A 19,823-nucleotide genomic window follows, 5' to 3' on the forward strand; every position below is an offset into this window, starting at 1 on the left:
ATTCCTACATAAATAACTTTTCTAGTCGGAGGATGTGCCAACTCGGACTTCATACAACCGCACCTTATTGGCCTTCAGCCGAGTCTCGATGACTTCACCAACAGTGAGAGCATGGAACCTTTTCAAGGTTGGCATTTGTCCACTTTTTTTTACTGTGTCATATCTATGTTATCCACTTGCTCTATGGAAAGTTATGCTATAGCTCATTTTTGTCACTTGTAGTGTTGGACTACTAACCTTTTCTCTTTACTCTTCTCTGTGCCTACTTCTAGATAATAGTATATTCCTAATTCACGTAGTGTAGGGATTCTTATGGCGTGCTAACCCCTCTATCGTGCTAATGGTTTTTTCTCTATGATTGGCTCTATTATCCAACCTTTTCTAAAGTCAAAATGGCTGTTTTTTAATCAGTTGGGATAAAAGTTTACTCTTCTCTATGCCTAACACCAGATATTCTTTTATTATAAGTCATTTTAGAGTCATTTCCGATAGTTCTTTTTCTGCTATTTTCATTATAGATATTATCAGTGTTCTATATTCTTTTGATGACTAAATTGCACACCACAAAAGCTTTATCATCATGTGTTGTGCAATGCAAAATTGCAGCAACTATAAATATTCAGTGACGTAAGCCCAGATGAAGTCTATAGCTTTTCTATCACTACGCTTCTATTGTGCGGGTGATGCAGATTAGGAGTTGTGTGCACATTCAGTTACCGTGTGATAAGTGTTTCTATGGACATTCGCATGTTGTGGATTAACACTGGCTCTTTGTTAAAAAAGATAAGGAATTCTATGCAAGAGGTCGCACTCCTGTGGCACTCTCCTGTCTTGCTTGGCAGCAAGCTTTCTTAACACAACGTATTCAGCCTCACATTTCTTTCTTGCATGGTTATCCTAACGCTGTGTTTCAACTTAACTGTAGACATTGTTTCAAATGGAACAGCTTGCGAAGAATTTTCTCGCTTATCATTCGCAAGTGTCGTTTGCATCTTTCGCAAGCCTGACAAACCTCGCTTGACTTGAGGGTTTCATCCATCTTGTGGATTAACCACGTCATGGAAACATTCTGAAAATTTAATATTTTGCATTCTGAGTACAATTTTATAGCTTTTCATTCGATGCTTTGTCGGAAGCTTTTTTTTTCTGATGATATACGCAGTAGAGCTCTATGAGGAGGCTTTGCTGCTTACATCAGATGTAGGAATATACTTTCATGTTGTGAAAGACCTCTAAAATGCAAGCGGTGTGTATGCAAATGGTGGTAGGTATACGTGTAACATCTCCGGGTGACTATGACATTGTCTACCTTTGTTTTAGAATTTTATGGATGGTTACTTACTAACATAACTTACTCTCTGTTGTGTAGATCTATTCAATGAAGCGTTTGGATTGAACCCCACAGCTCATACTACTGCACAATCTTCTACTTCTTTTTTGGCAGGCAAGTACTATTTGTACGCATTTGTGTATCTGCGCTCACCTATTTGTGCCTGCGAATTTTTACTGAATTTATTATTTCATATTGTGTCTCTCTGTTCCTACCAACATCGTGAAGCATTTATGTCGGTACTTTAGCTAAAGTCCATGTTTTGCTACCAGGCAACTGTTTCTAATATACAGTCATATCTCGACATACAAACTTAATGCGTTTCGGAACTGAGTTCGTATGTCACTTTTCTCGTATCTCAAATCAATTTTTCATATATAACATAACTAAATACAAATTAATTCATTCCTCACCCTCAGAAAAAAAACATCTAAAAACAGGAGATTACAGGAAAAATGTGGTTTTAATTGTTCTGATTCACCACCTACGCTCAATAAGTGAAAAATTTATTGGTTATGATCTGCAATAAAATTTAACATTATTATGTGCAGTACTTTATGGAGTCTGTACCTTTGAGACAGACGGTAGCGGCTAACATCGGTGTGAGAGAGACTTGAGTGCAAGAATTTTGGTACACTAGACTTATGTAACACTGTGTAACATAACATAGACATTAACTTTAACTTGAAGGAACTTAGTTTACTACACACACTTAAAAATAAGCTTTAATCTTACTTTCAACTAAACTTAATTCTAATTTTGTTAACTTTTCAGTTTCTTATTTTCTTTTCTTCGTCGGCTTGGTTCTGTTTGCCTCGTTTTTACACTCGCTTTCCTCTTCTATTTTATTTAGTCTTTTTAAATCCATTTTGATCCGACGAGAAAGATCAAACCGATGCTGTTATTGTAAGTGGCTGCTCGCATACTGGACTACCTAGCGGCTGCATCGACAACCATTTCATATGCTCGTATCTCAAATTTGTCGCGTAGCTCAAGGCAAAAGTTTGCTCGGATTTTCCTCGTATCTCAAATTTCTGATGTTTCGAAGTATGGCTGTATATCATATACACAATTCTATTGAACTTTGATGGTGCATATAATCAGATGAGTGTCTAGATCTATATCATTGTCTCGTGTAAGATTACTGAGAAACTTGCTGCCGCCTATTTTCGGATAAAAGTACTCAAAATTGGTAGTTATCCTCTCTCTTTTTTCTTAATTCATATAGGCAGCACGCAATGTTCAAAGTTTAACTAAAACCATTAAAAATTTTCTCTTGTTATCTTTAATTGTTTTACCTTTAGGTGATACAACTTTAGTTACTCTACATAGCGATAAATTCTGTGTTAATCTGCTGTTCTTTGTAGGCTCGGACCAACATCAGCCACACCCATTTTATCAGCCTCAACCACTTCCTGTCACTTTTGGTCAACAACTTGGTTTTCAGTCAACTCCTGCTCCAACAGTCGAAAGCAAAAGCATTGCTCCGCTGGTCTTTGCTGCGCCAGTGATGCCATCTCTTCGCTATGTGACGGTGGTCCAACCCAACTCTTCACAGCAGGGATCTGTCTGGCAGCAGCCTCTCCAACAACCTCTCCAACCTGCTGCCGTTTCTAAGGTGCATTGTGGGAAAGATTACAAGATTATTGTTATTTTTTTAATTGGTGGATTTCCACACCGTTATTGTCGTTATAGGTAAAAATCGACAGTAATAAGGCATTGCTACATGCAATTAAACCAAGATTTCCGAAGAATTTGTAATTAACTTGAAACACCTGATGTTTTCCATTAGTTGTCACAGTTTCAGTAAATGGATGCCAATAATGTCAAGAAAAAGTGAAAACGTGCCAAACAAGTTGCCATCATATGAAAAGGACACTGTTCATAATATTCCCTTTTTTATATATTGTCATGCAGTTTTGTGGTTAATGAATACCTAAATAGCAGTGAACCAGTACTGAAAAATTAATATTAAAACTGCACTCACTAATAGCCTATTATCAAATTGAAGGTACACCTGTGCCTGAGCATAACGGAATTCATTCCATTTCAAGTTTTATTACATCAGTCATAATAGTTCAGCTCTCAAACAATCATTAACAAGGTCACAGGTAGATGAGCGGACCTGAAGGTGCTCTTTGGTGGCCATGTTAAAGGGTTAACTGCAAGTGCTAACATTATGAACCAACGCAGACAACGATGTGTCCAGCACATGCTGCCGATAACATCATAGACTAGACATAAACATCATAGACTAGCTTCAGAATCTTAGTGTTTGTTCAGATTACTTTTATACCACTTGATATCATCGACAAATTTTAAAAGCTGCAAGCGCATTTTTTGATTTTTAATTAAAAAGTTTTTTGTAAAGGTAAGCTCATCGCTATCATTTTTCAAAAGCTTCATTTGAGCCACTTTGTGGCCACTCCTTTGCTCTTGGATAAATTGAGGACAATCTAAACGAGTTACCAATCAGAGGAGAGTATAAAGTTTTGTGTGATTTCATAATTAGATTTCATAATTTGATAATCATAATGAGCTTTATTTACATTAAGAGTTTAGTGTAAAAATTCCTTTCATCCAATTTACCTACTCGTTTTATTTCATTAAATTTACCTGCAATTATGTTGAAGCTTCTGTCTCAATGAACTGAAGGCATTTCTGTTGGTAGGGAATAAAGCAGTTGAATGATCTGACTGCAAATCTGGCTCAAACAGAGTCTGTGCACGTTTTGACAAACTTATTTCTGGTTCAAGAAAATGTTGGTCTTGTTTTGATATTAATTCGCTGGTTAAACATTCTATAAAATGAGATTAGGCTAAAAACATATACTGAAGAACTGCTTTATTTTAGGCAAATAAACGTTGTTATCACTTATTAATGCTAGCGTTTCGTGTCATCATCTTTAATTATTATCACTAAATATTTAAAATTAACAACGTTTTTGTCGATTTCGAGAATTCGATTTTCATCTCATTTGGCGATCGTAAGAGAGTTGATCTAATACATATATCTAATACATTCATATTAGCAAAAGTTGATTGAAAGCATCAATCTTGTCGTTTGGAAGCTGTAACTAGGGCAAGAGGTGGACACACCAAGTGCTGACACTTACATGTGTACACGCTAACATATTAATTTATGTAATTTATAGGCTAAATATTGATGCCATTTATTTTCTATTAAATAGCTTGTATTGTAATAAGATGTCTATTCAACCAACAAGACCCCTTCCAACCTTATTGTTGAAAGGGGTCATAAACCTTTGCTTATACTTGACTTATACTTGCATAAACCTTGACTGTATGTATATAAAGCCAAGAAGTACAGAATTTTAAGTTTTATGTACGCCTATAACTAAGTATTAAGTATGTACAATTGTCCGTTCAGAGTAATGAAACCGAATTAATATTGATGATGCAATAAAAGTCTTTTATTGCAGGAAACAGCTAACAAACCAGTACACATAGCGCCTAAGGCCGCCGCATCCCAGAGCACCACAGTTACGCCCTTTCTTACTCGACTACTCACCGCTAAGAAAAAGGTAGGTTATATTTATGGCTAGGCTAGTTGACTGCAATCCCTTGCTGCAAGAACTCTTCATGAGTTCATTCCGCTTTGTCGTAATAAGTGAGTTGTCTGCTCTTCGGAGTCATCCTCTCTCTTCTGTTGACACCAGCTTTTCAGCCTTTGCATCCATCCTAGAGATATCACAAGTTTATTTCAAAGCTACTACTGTCCATGACTAGAGGTGTTTAGGTTGCACTTACAGCATGGATCTGAGGCCATTTTGAAGGAGAGGTTTAAAAGAGTCCGTGTGAACACGGAGCATAGAAATTATATTGTTAATTATCAGAAACACAGACTTTTGCTTGTTGTAACTGCCAAAATCACTCTCAGTGAAAATGGTTGTTAGACAGCCTACCCGCTTCACGTTCTCTCGTGAATAGCAGGCTACAGTGCAACCCATTAATAGTTTGCTCTACTAGGCTGGTCATGTACCAAATTGAAGGTTCGTGTTGTATATTTGACCGTTTACTAAAAACAAGAAAAATTAAATAAACATACTGTGCATGCATGAACACATTAAATCTATTGTAATTGTGATCAACTGAATAGCTCGTGCTTCGTCAAGATGAATATGGGTTTGATGTTATTTCCTAGATTTCATGGCTGCAGGTTTTCTACAAAAAAGCCTTTACATTACAAAGCCGTGCAATCAACAGCCACCTCACGATCAACTGTTAACACACATATCTGGAATGAAAGGGTGTATTTTATTCTATTGCTTGCAGGCTTTCTGATGATTACTACCTTGCAGGCTATTTGTCAGTGCAAAATGAATTATAATCATCAGTGCGACTCTCCGTGTCAGATATGTAAATAATGTTAGGGGATAGGGCCAGGCATATCTTATTATCCCCTATTTAATTGGCTATTTTTAAATGGCTTCTGCTATTAGAGGTTGTTTGGTAATTGCAAATGATCACAGGTGCCCAATGGGTGACCAGGTGTCCATCAAGTGACCACAGGAGCCAGCTGATTCGCGTTGCCTAAGCCTTACCTTTAGCCCACCCAAGTACAGTAAGCGGTTCTACAACGATTACAAATAATCCATTCCAGGAACGTTTGCGTTATAGGGAATTTATTTTAAAAGACCAGTAAAATACATATAATTTGCCTAATCCATTCCAAGATCTTTTCAAACTGACCCCTTTGGCCACACAAAATGGAAAAACTTGACAGCTTTTTTATTTGTGGGCTGTACCGTAACTGCAGTATTATTGGTTTGCATAAAATGATATCAAATGATAGAAAAATACATGTTTATATATACACAATATAGTATACATAATATATGTACTATATATAGATATTATAGATGTATTATATAGATATACGGTAAAACCTTTATATGAACGCCATGACACTCTATTTTTCAACCCTTCCCTTAGTGTGTCGCTTTATTAGAAATGGCATTCAAATAAAGGGTGGCATTGTATTTTTCAAACACCTCGTCAGAGTATTGAGAAGACAAACTTACCCTTTCACGGACAAATCGAATGTCGCCTATATTTTGTACTCTCCTTTGGGTAGAGCGAAATTTAGCCTTTGGGTGGAAAAAATTTGCTAACTTACCTCCAACTTGTCATAGATCTCATAAGTATGTCTCTACTAGTTGATATCTATTGCTTGCAATTAGCTTATGATGATCTTATAGTCTGCGTTGCAGTTGTTGGAGTTTTCTAGTTTTTTATTTCATTCTAAATTTGAAGGCATATTTTCATTTTATAACTATATTTAACAAGGTTGCATAAAAGCTCATTACACTCATTGATATGTTTGCTACAGTTTGCAGCCATGCCAGCTTTTTGTGTGCAATAGAGGAGGAGTTACGAGGGTCGATCCATTGTAAACCAAGTTTAAATTACCCGCAATGATGCTATCAAATTATTTTCTATAAATCTGCAAATTTATAAGTTACAGTATATAATAATCTATCAACTGCTACAATTATATATTCAAGAACAAGGGACATAAACCAACCATATTTATAACACAATCCGAAACAAAAATTAACAAAATTATTTAAAACAAAAATATTAGCATCGTTTGCTCAGCTAATAGCATTCTTATCGTTGTTTTCATTTGGAACCATTCCATATTCTTCTGGCTGTTCAATACCTTCCACAGTGTCTTTTGGCCTTAACTCCTTTTAATGTACAGCTGAGTCGGTATTAATGTCCAAACAATGTTTTAGTAGAGCAAAACATTTACATAATTCTCTTTAGGATACATCTATACACTCATGCGAATAAAGAGAAACTGTGTATTCAAAATAGTCTCAGAGTTTCAGCCTCAAAATACATAGTAGCTCAGATTCTATCATGAAAGCGCAAAACTTTTTCACATACATCGCTGTATCAAGACTGCGGTAAAAAAACGAACCTACTATTAGCCTGACACAGTTACTAATTATTTCCATAGTGTTGCAATCAAAGATTCTAACAAAAAACCTTGGAGTTTGATGACAAAATGACTTGGAGTCGGAAAATGTACTTCGATACGGACAGACAGAAACAACAAACTAATTAATTGCTATAGATGTAATCGAGTGATTATTAGTATGGTTTTGTGGACAATTTTCTACTGATCACTTGCTATTACGGGTTTGTAAAAATCAAAGAATGTCAAATAGTGTCGGTCAAATAAAAGTGGCGTTCAAATAAAAATGGTGTTCAATTAAAAGGTGGCGCTCTATTTTCCAATCCTTCTCCCATAGTGGCGCTCAAATAGAGGGGCATTCAAATAAAGGCGGCGTTCAAATACAGGTTTGATGGTATATAACTGATAACTTCCGTCCATGTCATCCTTTATACCAACCATTTTTATAACATCAGGGTGTCTGCTGCTGGTTCAAGCATCTATTCTCTGTTACTTATCTCGTTTTGCGCAGGCTTGTTAGTGGCTGGTTATTGAACTTTGCTTTGTACACTGTGTGCACATCTCGACACATAAGATGAGACAAATAAAAGGTGATTAGTCAGTACTAGCTCATGTACTAGCAGCTGGGTTTTATATTTTATTGATTTACTCAGCGTTCGACTGGACTTGTTGCATAATCTTCCTTCAGCATGAATTCAATAGCATCCCACTCTGTATCACAGGCCATTACTAGCACACATGTCTTGGATGTCCACTTCATTCATCTCTCTAACTAGCTAAAGCCTTGACCACCAACTCTCTGAGTGGGCTGATTTTAATAAGATGATGGAAACCACTGTTTCAATTAGTTGCAACTGAAGTTTGGTTCGCATATCAGCTGCAAGGCCCCAAAATATTGAGGAGCTTGGTGGTTTGTACTCACAAAAAGCCACGCTGCCGATGATCAAATGGTTAAGCTATTACGCTCTCGCTCTCCGTTGAATGGCATGTTGCTGGCTGTTTGTAAGGGACAGACTGCTTCTAGTTTTGAAGTGGAAACATTTTGATTTACTTTCATATAAACAACCAAAAAATATTAATTGTGAATTTGGTAGGATTTGAAACATTTGGTCTTTTTCAAGTTTTTATGAATTGACCTCATACCATAGGTTAGGGCTGTTTTGGAGGGTCGATAAAATTTATTTCTTTAAATTTATGATCCAAAGAAAACACAAGAGCATATGAAGTTTAGTACAATCTTGCTATGAGCAATTTCACAGCATCAAAGAGTTTTGTTGGTCATTCCAAAACCTCAACATGCATAGATGTAAGTCAACATTTGACTATGATTTTGAGTTGGCATATATCAAGGTGCTTTACATTGACAAATTTCATGCTATAGGCCTATGGCCTATACAAAGCAAAATGCTTTTGGCAAATTTATCAAATAACACCTGAAGTTCAAGACTTTTAAATATTGGGCTGTGTAGATGTGCAACACGCGTGACAGAACATCACATATGGCCTGAGAATTCTCATGCTGTTTTTCAGCTAGCCTCACTTTCCTATGCTTTAGTAAGTTTAAACCCCTTTAACAACCTCTTCGTTAGTCATCCATTTACTACTAAGCATGCGGGTTGTGTCATTAAATTGTTGACCAATCAGACAGCTTCATTTATCAACACCCTGGCTCGATCTACGACACAAAGCTACCGCAGTACATTAAGCTACCGCTAGTGTTCAATTCAACGCAGGCGATATGTTGAGTGTGTCACATCATCACCCTCGAGTTGAGTACGAGTATGACATCGCAGATCTTTGTGCCTTTCAGAGCATCGTACCAGATCTTGTGGCCGTCTCAGGTATCGACACGCCACTGAGCAGCTCTTCCCAAGTCTCTGTCACACCTTTCTCACAGCACTCGACGCTAGGTATTATTCTATAGTATTACTTGTCATGTTTTTTACCTGTTTGAATGTGTAGTGCCAGACATATTGCCTATTATATTTGTTTCAAGAAAGTATTATTTTGCCTAGATTATTCCAGCCAGTTAGCTGCGGCTCTCAAAGTGATATGAAATACGTTTCACGGCTGTCATGGCTTATAAAATACCAACGTTGATTTCATTGGTTAATCCTTTCTAACAGTATAATCGATACACAGTGGGTGTGGCTTGTATATTTCTAGCCAATGGCATCGTTTTGATCTGCCATCCCAGCTCCGCGTGATCGGCTGATGCGGATAGCGTGCGACCAGCATGTTATATCCGGTCATAACTGGTTTCTGTTTTACGCAGATGACCAATTACGCAACACCGATAAACAAGCCTGTTTGCAGACCGGTCAAATGATGTAATACTGTCTGATTATAGCAAGCGTTATATACAAACAACATCAAACGCTATGTTCTCTAAGGCATTTTTACTCCAGTCAATTAGATTGCTCTGGTTTTTTGTTACTCTTGCTGTTAGTAAAGTGTTTAAATATATTATTATATTAATATAGAATATTATACAACAAATTAATATATATTTAAATATATTACTGTATAGATCTTGCTATAATATAGCGAAACACGGCGCGCGCACGACACAAACATACCCCGTTGATATGCCTCTTTTGTGTAGCCAACGCGTTGTTTCTGGGCCATTTTAAAATGAAAATGTTGGTTTACATCTGTAGAGACAAACTATTATTTACAAATTAGCATGAATGTTACAAAGATTGTCAGTCATATCCCGGTTAGAACGTTTACACTATTTTCTATGTTGTTATTTATTTTTATTGCTGTGTGATGACACGGTTTTGGGAAGTTTGATTTTGAAAGTTAGTTTTTAAAATCTGAATTTTCTCGAACCATTCACGGTTTTATAATTGTAATCAGAGTACGCGCATGCTATGCAGCTACTGTCTTGTTTGAAATTCTTTGATGACTAATGTATACTATATCTACCATTAATATATCTTATCATAACACTGGTTTGTAGGTGAAAAGCAGGAAGAGGGAGCTGTATCTCGGTCTATCTCTAATGAGGTCAGTTTATATAACTGTCCATAACTGTTCCTAGTCCATGTATATCAAACTGGTGCTCCTTTAAAACTCCTTTAAAAAGAGATTTTTTGGCACAATAAACTTTTCAATTAAAAAAATACTGAAATTCTCAGCTGTCTGTCAAACAATTTTTTTAGCAATTTTAGGTAGCACTGGAATTAATGTGTTATAAATATATCATAAACAACTCAATATTATTAGTTTCTAAGCATGATATCAAGAATTGTCTGCTCTTTCATTCCAACTAGCAGGAAAAAGAAAGACGACTCATTACGCCATATTTCCTGAAGCAATAGTCTAATAGTCGTATGATTCGAATTCTTTGTGAACAGCTTGTGAATTTTCCCAATAGTGATCAATAATAACAGTAATAGTAATCAATTTTTATTTAATTTTTATACTCCATTTTTAGGTACTTGCAGATTCTGATAACAGGATAAGTTCTGTATTTAGTAGAAGAGTTACAGTAATGTAAAGGCTGCTATTGGAGTTTTTCAAGCTATTTCTGTTTTTATGAATTAAAAAGTTCATGGTTGTTATGAAAAAATCTATGAACATTATTTCTTCATAAAGTTTACTGTTTGGTTAACTTGGTCAAAAAGTATTATATCCATGATTTGCCTAATAATGGCAACAATTTTAACAGATTGTGATGAAATTTTGCAGAGCAGGCAGCAGCGAAATATTGCCTTCTGGTACAACAGTGATAACTTACTTTAGTGGGCTACTATAGTAGAATTTGTGACACCCTCAGCAGGTGTCCATGCTAACCTTTACAGTATTGCTTCAGACAAGGGAATGTGCAACACTATGATACAAATTTACCTATCTGCCGTTTTTAATGTAAGAACAGCAAAGAGTTTGGTTCGTATTGCCTGATAGCTGGTAATGAACAGTTGATAATGATATTTGCACCACTCATTTGCACTATCCAAATTTTATAAAAGCGGACTTTTTCACCTTAAGTCACAAAAGTCTTTATTATCAAAGTAATTTCAGTTTAATTATAAAAAATTAGTTTTTCGATTTAAGTTTTCAAATAACAACTTTCATTGGAATTTTTATATTCTTGAATATGGATGTTACAACTTCATCTTTAGCTACAGTTTTGATTACAATAACTGCTTTTATATGATCAGCATGTTATCTGAATGTTATTATTCAGATAACATGTGGTTTATAATATTGTTATTCAAATAAAATGGAGTTTATAATATTGTTATTCAAATAACATGTGGTTTATAATATTGTTATTCAGATAACATGTTGTTCATAGTATTGTTATTCAAATAACATGTGGTTTATAATATTGTTATTCAGATAACATGTGGTTTATAATACTTGAAATTAGCCAGCATGTTCATACAGTTTATTATCTGGTAGCTTTGAAAGTGAGATAATCTCTCTCACCCATGAGTAGTCCTTTGTGAGCAACATTTTAATATAAAAAGTTATTGAAATTTTATTTTCCAATCATAGAATAAATGTGTTCAAATGTTCAATTGACATTTTTTTTCATTAGTAGTAAAAGTCCAAGGTTAATTCTTCTTTATAGCAAGAGTTCCTGCGGAAGACATTTCATTAGATGGCTTCGTAACATATCTTTGACCAAATTTTCTTAGCAAACATATTCAAAGTGGCGAAATGCCAGTTTATTTAGGACGCCTTTTCAAATACAAGGCATCCTTTAGGGCCACTTGTTATAGCCGTTTGATTACTCACAAAAACTCACAATTTTTCCATTCCTCCGTGAGACCTGTTATCACAGTATCATTGTAAGTCAGGTAGCTACATGTATAACAAGGTGATTTACATAATCTAGAAGTTGACTTACGATTTTCAATTGATTATCCATTGTTGGTGTGTTTTTCTACTGAAACGGCTATTAAGGCTTTTATTTGTAGACCCATTTCCTTTCATCATTATCTTGTGGGTAAAAAAGAGTTGATATTTTAAATGTTCCTATTGTAATAGTCGCCTCACCACCAGTAGATATATCACAAAATAGATATGTCACTAGCAATAGATAAATCGTCAACAATAGGCGTATCACTAACAAGGGATGTATATCTCTAACAATAGAATTATCAACAGTGCCCTATGTGTCCCCATCCGTAGACATATCTCTAGCAATAGATATACTCCAACAACAGATATATCAGATATCACCCATTTCGGTTGTATCCCCAACACTAAATGTAACCCCAGTAATACAGCGCAACTTTTGCTTATGATTGTCATTTAACTTTCACTAGGTGTAGTTTAAATTAAGTTGATTTTATATACTTTGCACTATTTTTGCACCTTATTTAACTTTTCAAATCTTTAAAATTACTTACTTACAAAACTGTAGTTTTTTGAAAATATCACAAATATAATAATTAGTGCGATATTTAATGTAATAATGAATTTCAAGAAATTCTAAATATCATATATTAATAATTATTTTGTATGTCACAACAAATGTTTGCTCAAACTTTATAACTTTTGACAAAACATTGTATGCCGAGGTAATCATAAGTGGACATTTGATTGTATAGTGCACCCTCAGGATACGATTACCCTGATATACGATTTTTTTCACCTTACGAAGTGAAACATGATGATTTTTTTACCTCACCTGACTAATCCTATTTCACCATACGAATTTAACAAAATTTTCGCGAAAGCTCTAATTTGACAGTCGGTCTGCTTATTATGTACGTATAACTAACAAAGGCGCCGAAAATGTTTTCACAACGTCTAAAAAAGACACGATGACCGATTTCTTTCAGTCCAGTAATTTTCGTTTGTAAAGCAGTAATATTTTTCCTTTCCAGTAGCAAAGTTGGAGTTGCGACTACTTCAAATTTGTTAGTGGTCAGACAACTTCTTTTGACTTGCTAACAAAGTTCACTTCACTATGAAAACAGCATCGTTCGGACTTTCTTGCCAAATTAGGTTGAAAAAGGTTTTCAGCAGGTCCGCTAAAGGCTATAGTAAAAGCTACGACAAAAACCGATAAGTGATAAAGTTTAATAATAAAAAATTGAAGTTCAGTTAAATAGTTAAAAATACATACTAAAACTTAGCTTTAAGTGTGTGTATTTAGTGAGCTGAACTTATTTTAGGTGAATTCAAAATCCATGTTATACGTACGCCTGTCTTGAAGGTAATATAACTCCCTACGTACGGTATGTACTGCATGACATTTTATTTCAGATCAAAGCCACTAAATGCAAAAAATACAATAAAGTTACTCTAGGTAACTATACTTACTAAGATTAATATACTATTTTGTTACTAATTTGTAATATGTACAGCTCTTTTATAAAATTTTGGATGATTTTTACCAGGGGATGTTTGAATTATATAATTACAACGGTTAATATACCCCTACATACGATGTTTTCGTCATAAGATGCCAACCCTGGAACGGATCAACATGGTATCTTGATGGTGCACTGTATATGAATCAGGAACAAAAGATATTATATCAACATAACATAAAAAGGAAGTGGTTTTGGGTGTCATTTTTGGTTCAAGAAATGCTTAAAAAAGCACGCTATTCTTTGTGCAGGGCTTCCCGTTAGTTCCAGTGCCAGAAGATAGGGTAGAACATCAGGCTAGCCAGTTCACCTGCTCTACTGCTGAACAGAAGAGGCGCTCCAACATAAAGAATGGTTTTGAAGCTATTCAGACACTTGTACCAGCGCTCGCTAACAACCCAAATAACAAGGTATTGTGGCATTTGTCAATTCCCTAGTAATACAGCCTACAATAGATATGTGTACTGGCAGCATTTCACAGGTGCGAACCAGAAATGTGTGCTGGTAGTAGTGGTAATACATCTGGTCATCTTCATGGCTTCTCTTTTTTAGTTATAGAACACTGCCTTGCAGTTGAAGCCAATGTAAGTTTTGGGGCTCTAAATGAACCATTTCGATATCTTGTCTCGTTACAGTATTTTCTAACAATAAATGAATCATTATTATATTTTGTATAGTTACATTATTTGAAAACAATAAATTGTTCATTGTTCATAATGTTGTTTAGTTACAGTATTTTCTAACAATAAATATATCATTATTATACAGTCAAACATGGATAACTCGAACTTCAAGGGACCGAGCAAAAGTGTTCGAATTATCAGAGCATTCAAGTTATCAGAGCACTGTCACAAGTCCATATATTTACTTATTTATTAGTAGATACATGTACATATACAAACTATAATATAAATCAAAAGCACAAATGGCTTGTTTCAAATTAAATGCTTCTAATGTAAAGTTTAAAACGTTTTCATGAAAAAGTATAGAGATTTTTCTATCACTTGAGATTGGTTTGTTGTTTGAGGTGATGTTATTGCCAGGACGTTTTTCAGATTGACATTGGCAAAACTTGATTGTTGTTGAAATGCTCAAAAGAAAAGACATTTTTTTCTTTTGGGGTTTTACCCACGATCAATTTTGCCGTTTTTTCTTGAAGTTTATGCAGATTACCTTACTTTACCTGGGATTCGCTAAGAGCAACACTCCGAGGCAGTTCAATTAGAAGTTTTACGAGGTTTTACGGTACATTCTATATCACTCACGCTTTTTTAATAAATACTTATTGAATGTACACACGTATTCTGCGTTTAGGTCAAACGATGAATAGTTTTTTGTAGCTCAGACAACGTATACGTTTAATTACAACATTTTTAAAGACGTTTTAAACATTCAACATTCCGACGTTGATTCAACACGGAATCAACGTCGGAAAACTATTCATCACGGGCTAGCCAAGTCACGCACTCAAGGATTTTCACCACGCACATACAAAACAACATGCGATTTATGTTTGTATGTGCGTGGCGAAAATTCTTGCGCGCGTGACCCGGCTAGCCCGTGCTATTCATCGTATCGCAGTATAAATCAAATTTCACCAAACTTTTAGAAAAGTCGTTGACAAAAATATTTTGCCGATGGTGGTAATAATGACGCTTATGAATCACGAAAAGATGAAGTTTACCTCTATGGCTTTGAATAAAGTGATTTTCTAAAGCGAAAACAACCGTTTCGGTAGCTGTTGGGAAAAAAAACAGTTCGAATTAACAGTGTTGAGTTCGAGTTATCTATAGCAATTTATCATTACGTGGGAACGGACCAAAGGAAATGTTCGAATTAACAATGTGTTCGAGCTATCCGTGGACGAGTTATCCATGTTTGACTGTATCTTGTTTATTTACAGCGTTTATAAAAAATAAATAAATCATTATTATATTTTGTTTAGTTACAGTATTTTCTAACAATAAATATACCATTATATCTTGTTTATTTACAGTGTTTTATAACAATAAATAAGTTATTTATTATGATTTTTATTACATTTTCTTATATCTTTTCTTATGTCTATTATTATATTTAATAGCAGTTGATATACCGTAAAACCTCTAATTGAATGCCACCTCTATTTGACCACCACAATGACAGATGGGTTGAAAAATGGAGCGTCAACTTCTATTTGAACGCCACCTCCATTTGCCTCCACTTTGACAATCTTTGGTCTTTACAAACCCATAATATCAAGGGATCAGTAGAAAATTGTCCACAAAATCGTATTAATAATGAATTGTTTACATCAATAATAATTAATTTCCTAGTTGTCCAATTTCAAAGCTTTTCGGTTTTTTTTGTCAAAGCTTTGAAAGCAACACTTTAAAAATATTTAATAGTTGTCTTAGGTTAATAGTAGCTCCTTGTTTAACGCGGTCTTGATACTTTGAAATGCATGTATATAAAAAAACGGTTAACATTCACGACGGTAAATAAAATACTAGTTTTAGGCCAAAGGTTACATTTAGCGAGCGAAACTTTTATTATAAATGCAACGCGTAAAAGTTTTTCTCCGCCAAAATATTGTTTAGACTCTAATATCGACTAGTTCAGCAGTGCAGAAAAAAGTTGAGGTCAAAAAAGTTCCCAAAATTTGAAAAATTAGAACGCTAGCTTCAATTTGAACGCCACCTCCAATTGACCGCCACCATAGAGGAAGGATTGGAACGCCATGGCACTACAGAGCGCTATGGCATTCAATTAGAGGTTTTACAATATATGTCTATCTAGATGGGCAAGGTGACCATGTTGATAACAGTTGATATATATGTCTGCTTAGGTAAGCAAGGCAACCATGTTGATAAAGACAGCAGAGTTTGCTCAGAAGCTAAAGAGAGAGCGGCAGGAGTTACAGAGTGAGGCAGACATGCTGCAACAGGAAATAGATGCTCTCAACGCTGCTATAAGGTATTGATTGCTATCTTTGCTCCTAGTTTTCAGCATTCACACAATATGATAACTTTAGACTCGGTGTTAAGCCTGGGCTACTTCCTTACAGCTAGTTATTTACCGTTACCATTTCAAAAACGCCGGCATTGAGGGATTGTCAGGTGTAATAAATGACTGCGCAATTATTCCAAAATATGGCAAGGCGGTCGATAGGTGTAGGTGTTAGTGTTAAAGTGTTGGTCTACCAAACTGGAAGCGGTTGAATCTCATTGAAAGCAATATTTTTTTCTTAACATCCAGTCATGGCTTCAGACGGATGAACGGATGGTTAGGGCTCCTATTATAGTAAAGATTTTGGGTGTGAAGTTGAAAAATGTTTTGATACAAGATGTTCTTTCCCTCACACGTATAAATCAACAATTCCCTATTAATGCCCCTTGAACAAACAGCCCTCTTCACATAACATTATTAACAGAACTTTGGTAACAATAGTTTTTCTCCGTGTTATTTTAAGAGGAGATTAGGTCTGAGAAAAGGTTTGTTTATAATTGGAGTGTTCTTTCTCTGTTAGTACTGCAGCTTTCAGGCAGTCTTATTAACAATACTGTTCCCGGGAAGTATCATGTTTCCAAGAGTAATATTGTATAGGCTTGTGTCAGGTACTGATAATAATTTGTTGGATATTACTTATTCTCAATAGGCATAACAAAGTTCTTAAACTAGGTCAGGTCTAGTCCTGCTCGGAGTTGCCTCCCTACAACTCAGCTAATTGGAATAACTTGGCTAATGCTAATAAGACAAAGGGAGTAGAGGATCGCTTTAGGACCACAGCACTGAGTGATACTTACTGAAATGACTGAAAACTGGTCGTCTCTTGTCTCTCAGTTTTATCTCAGAACTGGTCGTCTCTTGTCTCTCAGTTTTATCTCAGAACTGATCGTCTCTTGTCTCTCAGTTTTATCTCAGAACTGGTCGTCTCTTGTCTCTCAGTTTTATCTCAGAACTGGTCGTCTCTTGTCTCTCAGTTTTATCTCAGAACTAGTCGTCTCTTGTCTCTCAGTTTTATCTCAGAACTGGTCGTCTCTTGTCTTTAAGTTTTATCTCAGAACTGATCGTCTCTTGTCTCTCAGTTTTATCTCAGAACTGGTCGTCTCTTGTCTCTCAGTTTTATCTCAGAACTGGTCGTCTCTTGTCTCTCAGTTTTATCTCAGAACTGGTCGTCTCTTGTCTCTCAGTTTTATCTCAGAACTGGTCGTCTCTTGTCTCTCAGTTTTATCTCAGAACTGGTCGTCTCTTGTCTCTCAGTTTTATCTCAGAACTGGTCGTCTCTTGTCTCTCAGTTTTATCTCAGAACTGGTCGTCTCTTGTCTTTAAGTTTTATCTCAGAACTGATCGTCTCTTGTCTCTCAGTTTTATCTCAGAACTGGTCGTCTCTTGTCTCTCAGTTTTATCTCAGAACTGGTCGTCTCTTGTCTCTTAGTTTTATCTTAGAACTGGTTGTCTCTTGTCTCTCAGTTTTATTGAGTTGTAAGCGAAGCATTAATTTGCTTGTTTCCCATGTAGTTTGCTCAATTCTGTTTTGCTCAATACCATCGTACAAAGGTTACTATCCGAGTTTGGATTAACAAAAGCAAATATTTTTATAAAAACTTTTTTTGTAGAATTTGGCTACTATGAGGAAGCCTAACATTATTGACATTATTTCCCCATGTAGCTTATTGCTTTATGTTACATTGTAGCAGTTTGTAGAACAGATGTTATCAGATGTTTATTACACAACTATCCCTAACCCTTAATGCTGAGTGCAGCACAATGTGTATATAATGTGTTATGTGTATGAGGTAGGTAATGAGTGTAGGTAAATGTACAGTACGTTAAAGTACTGTACGGTGAAGGTACCGCGGTGAATAATGAGCAGCATTATTGTAACGCTATGCTAAGAGGATTGAGATAAACTAGAGATAAGCTGTGCAAGTCAGGAAAATAAATTTCGAGCACATTTAAAAGCCAGATAGTGTCTGTTCATTGATGATAACTGCTGGCTGGTGTATGTACAGGAGAGGACAATCTCTAGCTGTTGTGGTGTATATACAAGAAAGAATACGTGATGGGTGTTGTTTTATGAATATGAGAGGGTAACTCCCCGTGACTGTTGTATACGCAAGAGAGGATAATAGCTGGTTTTGGGTTTTATTTATTTTGCACAAAGAATAATGTGCTGTTGTGCATCAACCAACTGCCATTATCAGCTAGAGAATCAGTTAAATACTATTTGTTTTGTACAAAGTCTCTGATGCCTAGCAATAAAGATCTTTTGTGTGTTTCAGTTCCTGTCAAAGTCAGCTGCCAGCCACGGGAGTTCCTCTCACTGGCCAACACACATCACAGATGAAGGAGATATTAGATGCATATATAACTGAGAGGACAACTCAGAACTGGAAGTTTTATATATTTAGTCAGTTGGCGTCTCCTCTTTTTGACTCTTTTAGCACGATGGTATCGACTGCTAGTGTAGATGAGTTGTACCGTACGACTCAGACATGGCTCGATCAGCATTGCACACTTCCTGCACTTAGACCTGGTCAGTATTCGCTAACTGTTGTTTTCATATTCTATATAATTGTTGAGTTGTGTACCCTTGTTATACCCATTAAGTATACTTGTTGCTAGGAGATAGTTGCGGTTAGTGAATATCTCCTAGCAAAAGGCCATGTTATTTAATATGAAATAACATTAGGATACAATAATGCACATGACCTGAGCACCTGTCAGCAACACCTGTCACTAACTCTCATCACGAATACCTGTCAAAGCACTTTTACAAGCACCTGTCATAAATGTATGAAAACCAAACTTTAGTTAGCAATTTATTTAGCTTTGTTACCCCCCCCCCCCCCCCACACCTTCCATACTTCTGCACTGTTTGTAGCACCAGGCGTGATTTTTTACATAGTGTTGTAGTAGGCTGCTGTGCAAGGGTTCATTTCAGTGCCGTCTAGGAATTTTATTTAGCCTGTGATTCTGTGTTGTAGTTAGAGATAGGTGGTTCTATATGCATTGAAACTAATCAATGCTTAAAATGTCTGATCGTGTCTGTTACCCAGGCCACTATTTGAGTTAACACGACACGCAGTATGTCAGTAGCTTTAGTGCAGAGCTTTAACAACGTGGTGAGCGCTCAATTTTGCTGTAACAAATAAAAAGTCATAGCTTTTGCTAGACAAACTAGCCAAAAACTAATGCTTGTTGATTTCTGCCACCCGCAGTGCAAA

At 35.8% G+C, this 19,823-nt stretch overlaps 1 protein-coding gene across 2 annotated transcripts in view; it reads left to right on the forward strand.

Moving 5' to 3' along the window:
- The window catches only part of LOC137391525 (carbohydrate-responsive element-binding protein-like), a 34,100-nt gene that overhangs the window by 12,653 nt on the left and 1,624 nt on the right, over window positions 1-19,823 (forward strand). For both annotated transcript variants that reach the window (XM_068078028.1, XM_068078027.1), the window contains 9 exons: window positions 26-127; window positions 1,370-1,444; window positions 2,698-2,948; window positions 4,773-4,874; window positions 9,087-9,186; window positions 10,242-10,288; window positions 13,866-14,024; window positions 16,442-16,569; window positions 18,879-19,132. In XM_068078028.1, the coding sequence (XP_067934129.1) occupies window positions 26-127; window positions 1,370-1,444; window positions 2,698-2,948; window positions 4,773-4,874; window positions 9,087-9,186; window positions 10,242-10,288; window positions 13,866-14,024; window positions 16,442-16,569; window positions 18,879-19,132 (1,218 nt within the window). The remainder of the gene's footprint in view (window positions 1-25; window positions 128-1,369; window positions 1,445-2,697; window positions 2,949-4,772; window positions 4,875-9,086; window positions 9,187-10,241; window positions 10,289-13,865; window positions 14,025-16,441; window positions 16,570-18,878; window positions 19,133-19,823) is intronic.

The sequence above is a fragment of the Watersipora subatra genome, chromosome 3 (assembly GCF_963576615.1).
Source record: "Watersipora subatra chromosome 3, tzWatSuba1.1, whole genome shotgun sequence".
Lineage (NCBI taxonomy): Eukaryota > Metazoa > Bryozoa > Gymnolaemata > Cheilostomatida > Watersiporidae > Watersipora > Watersipora subatra.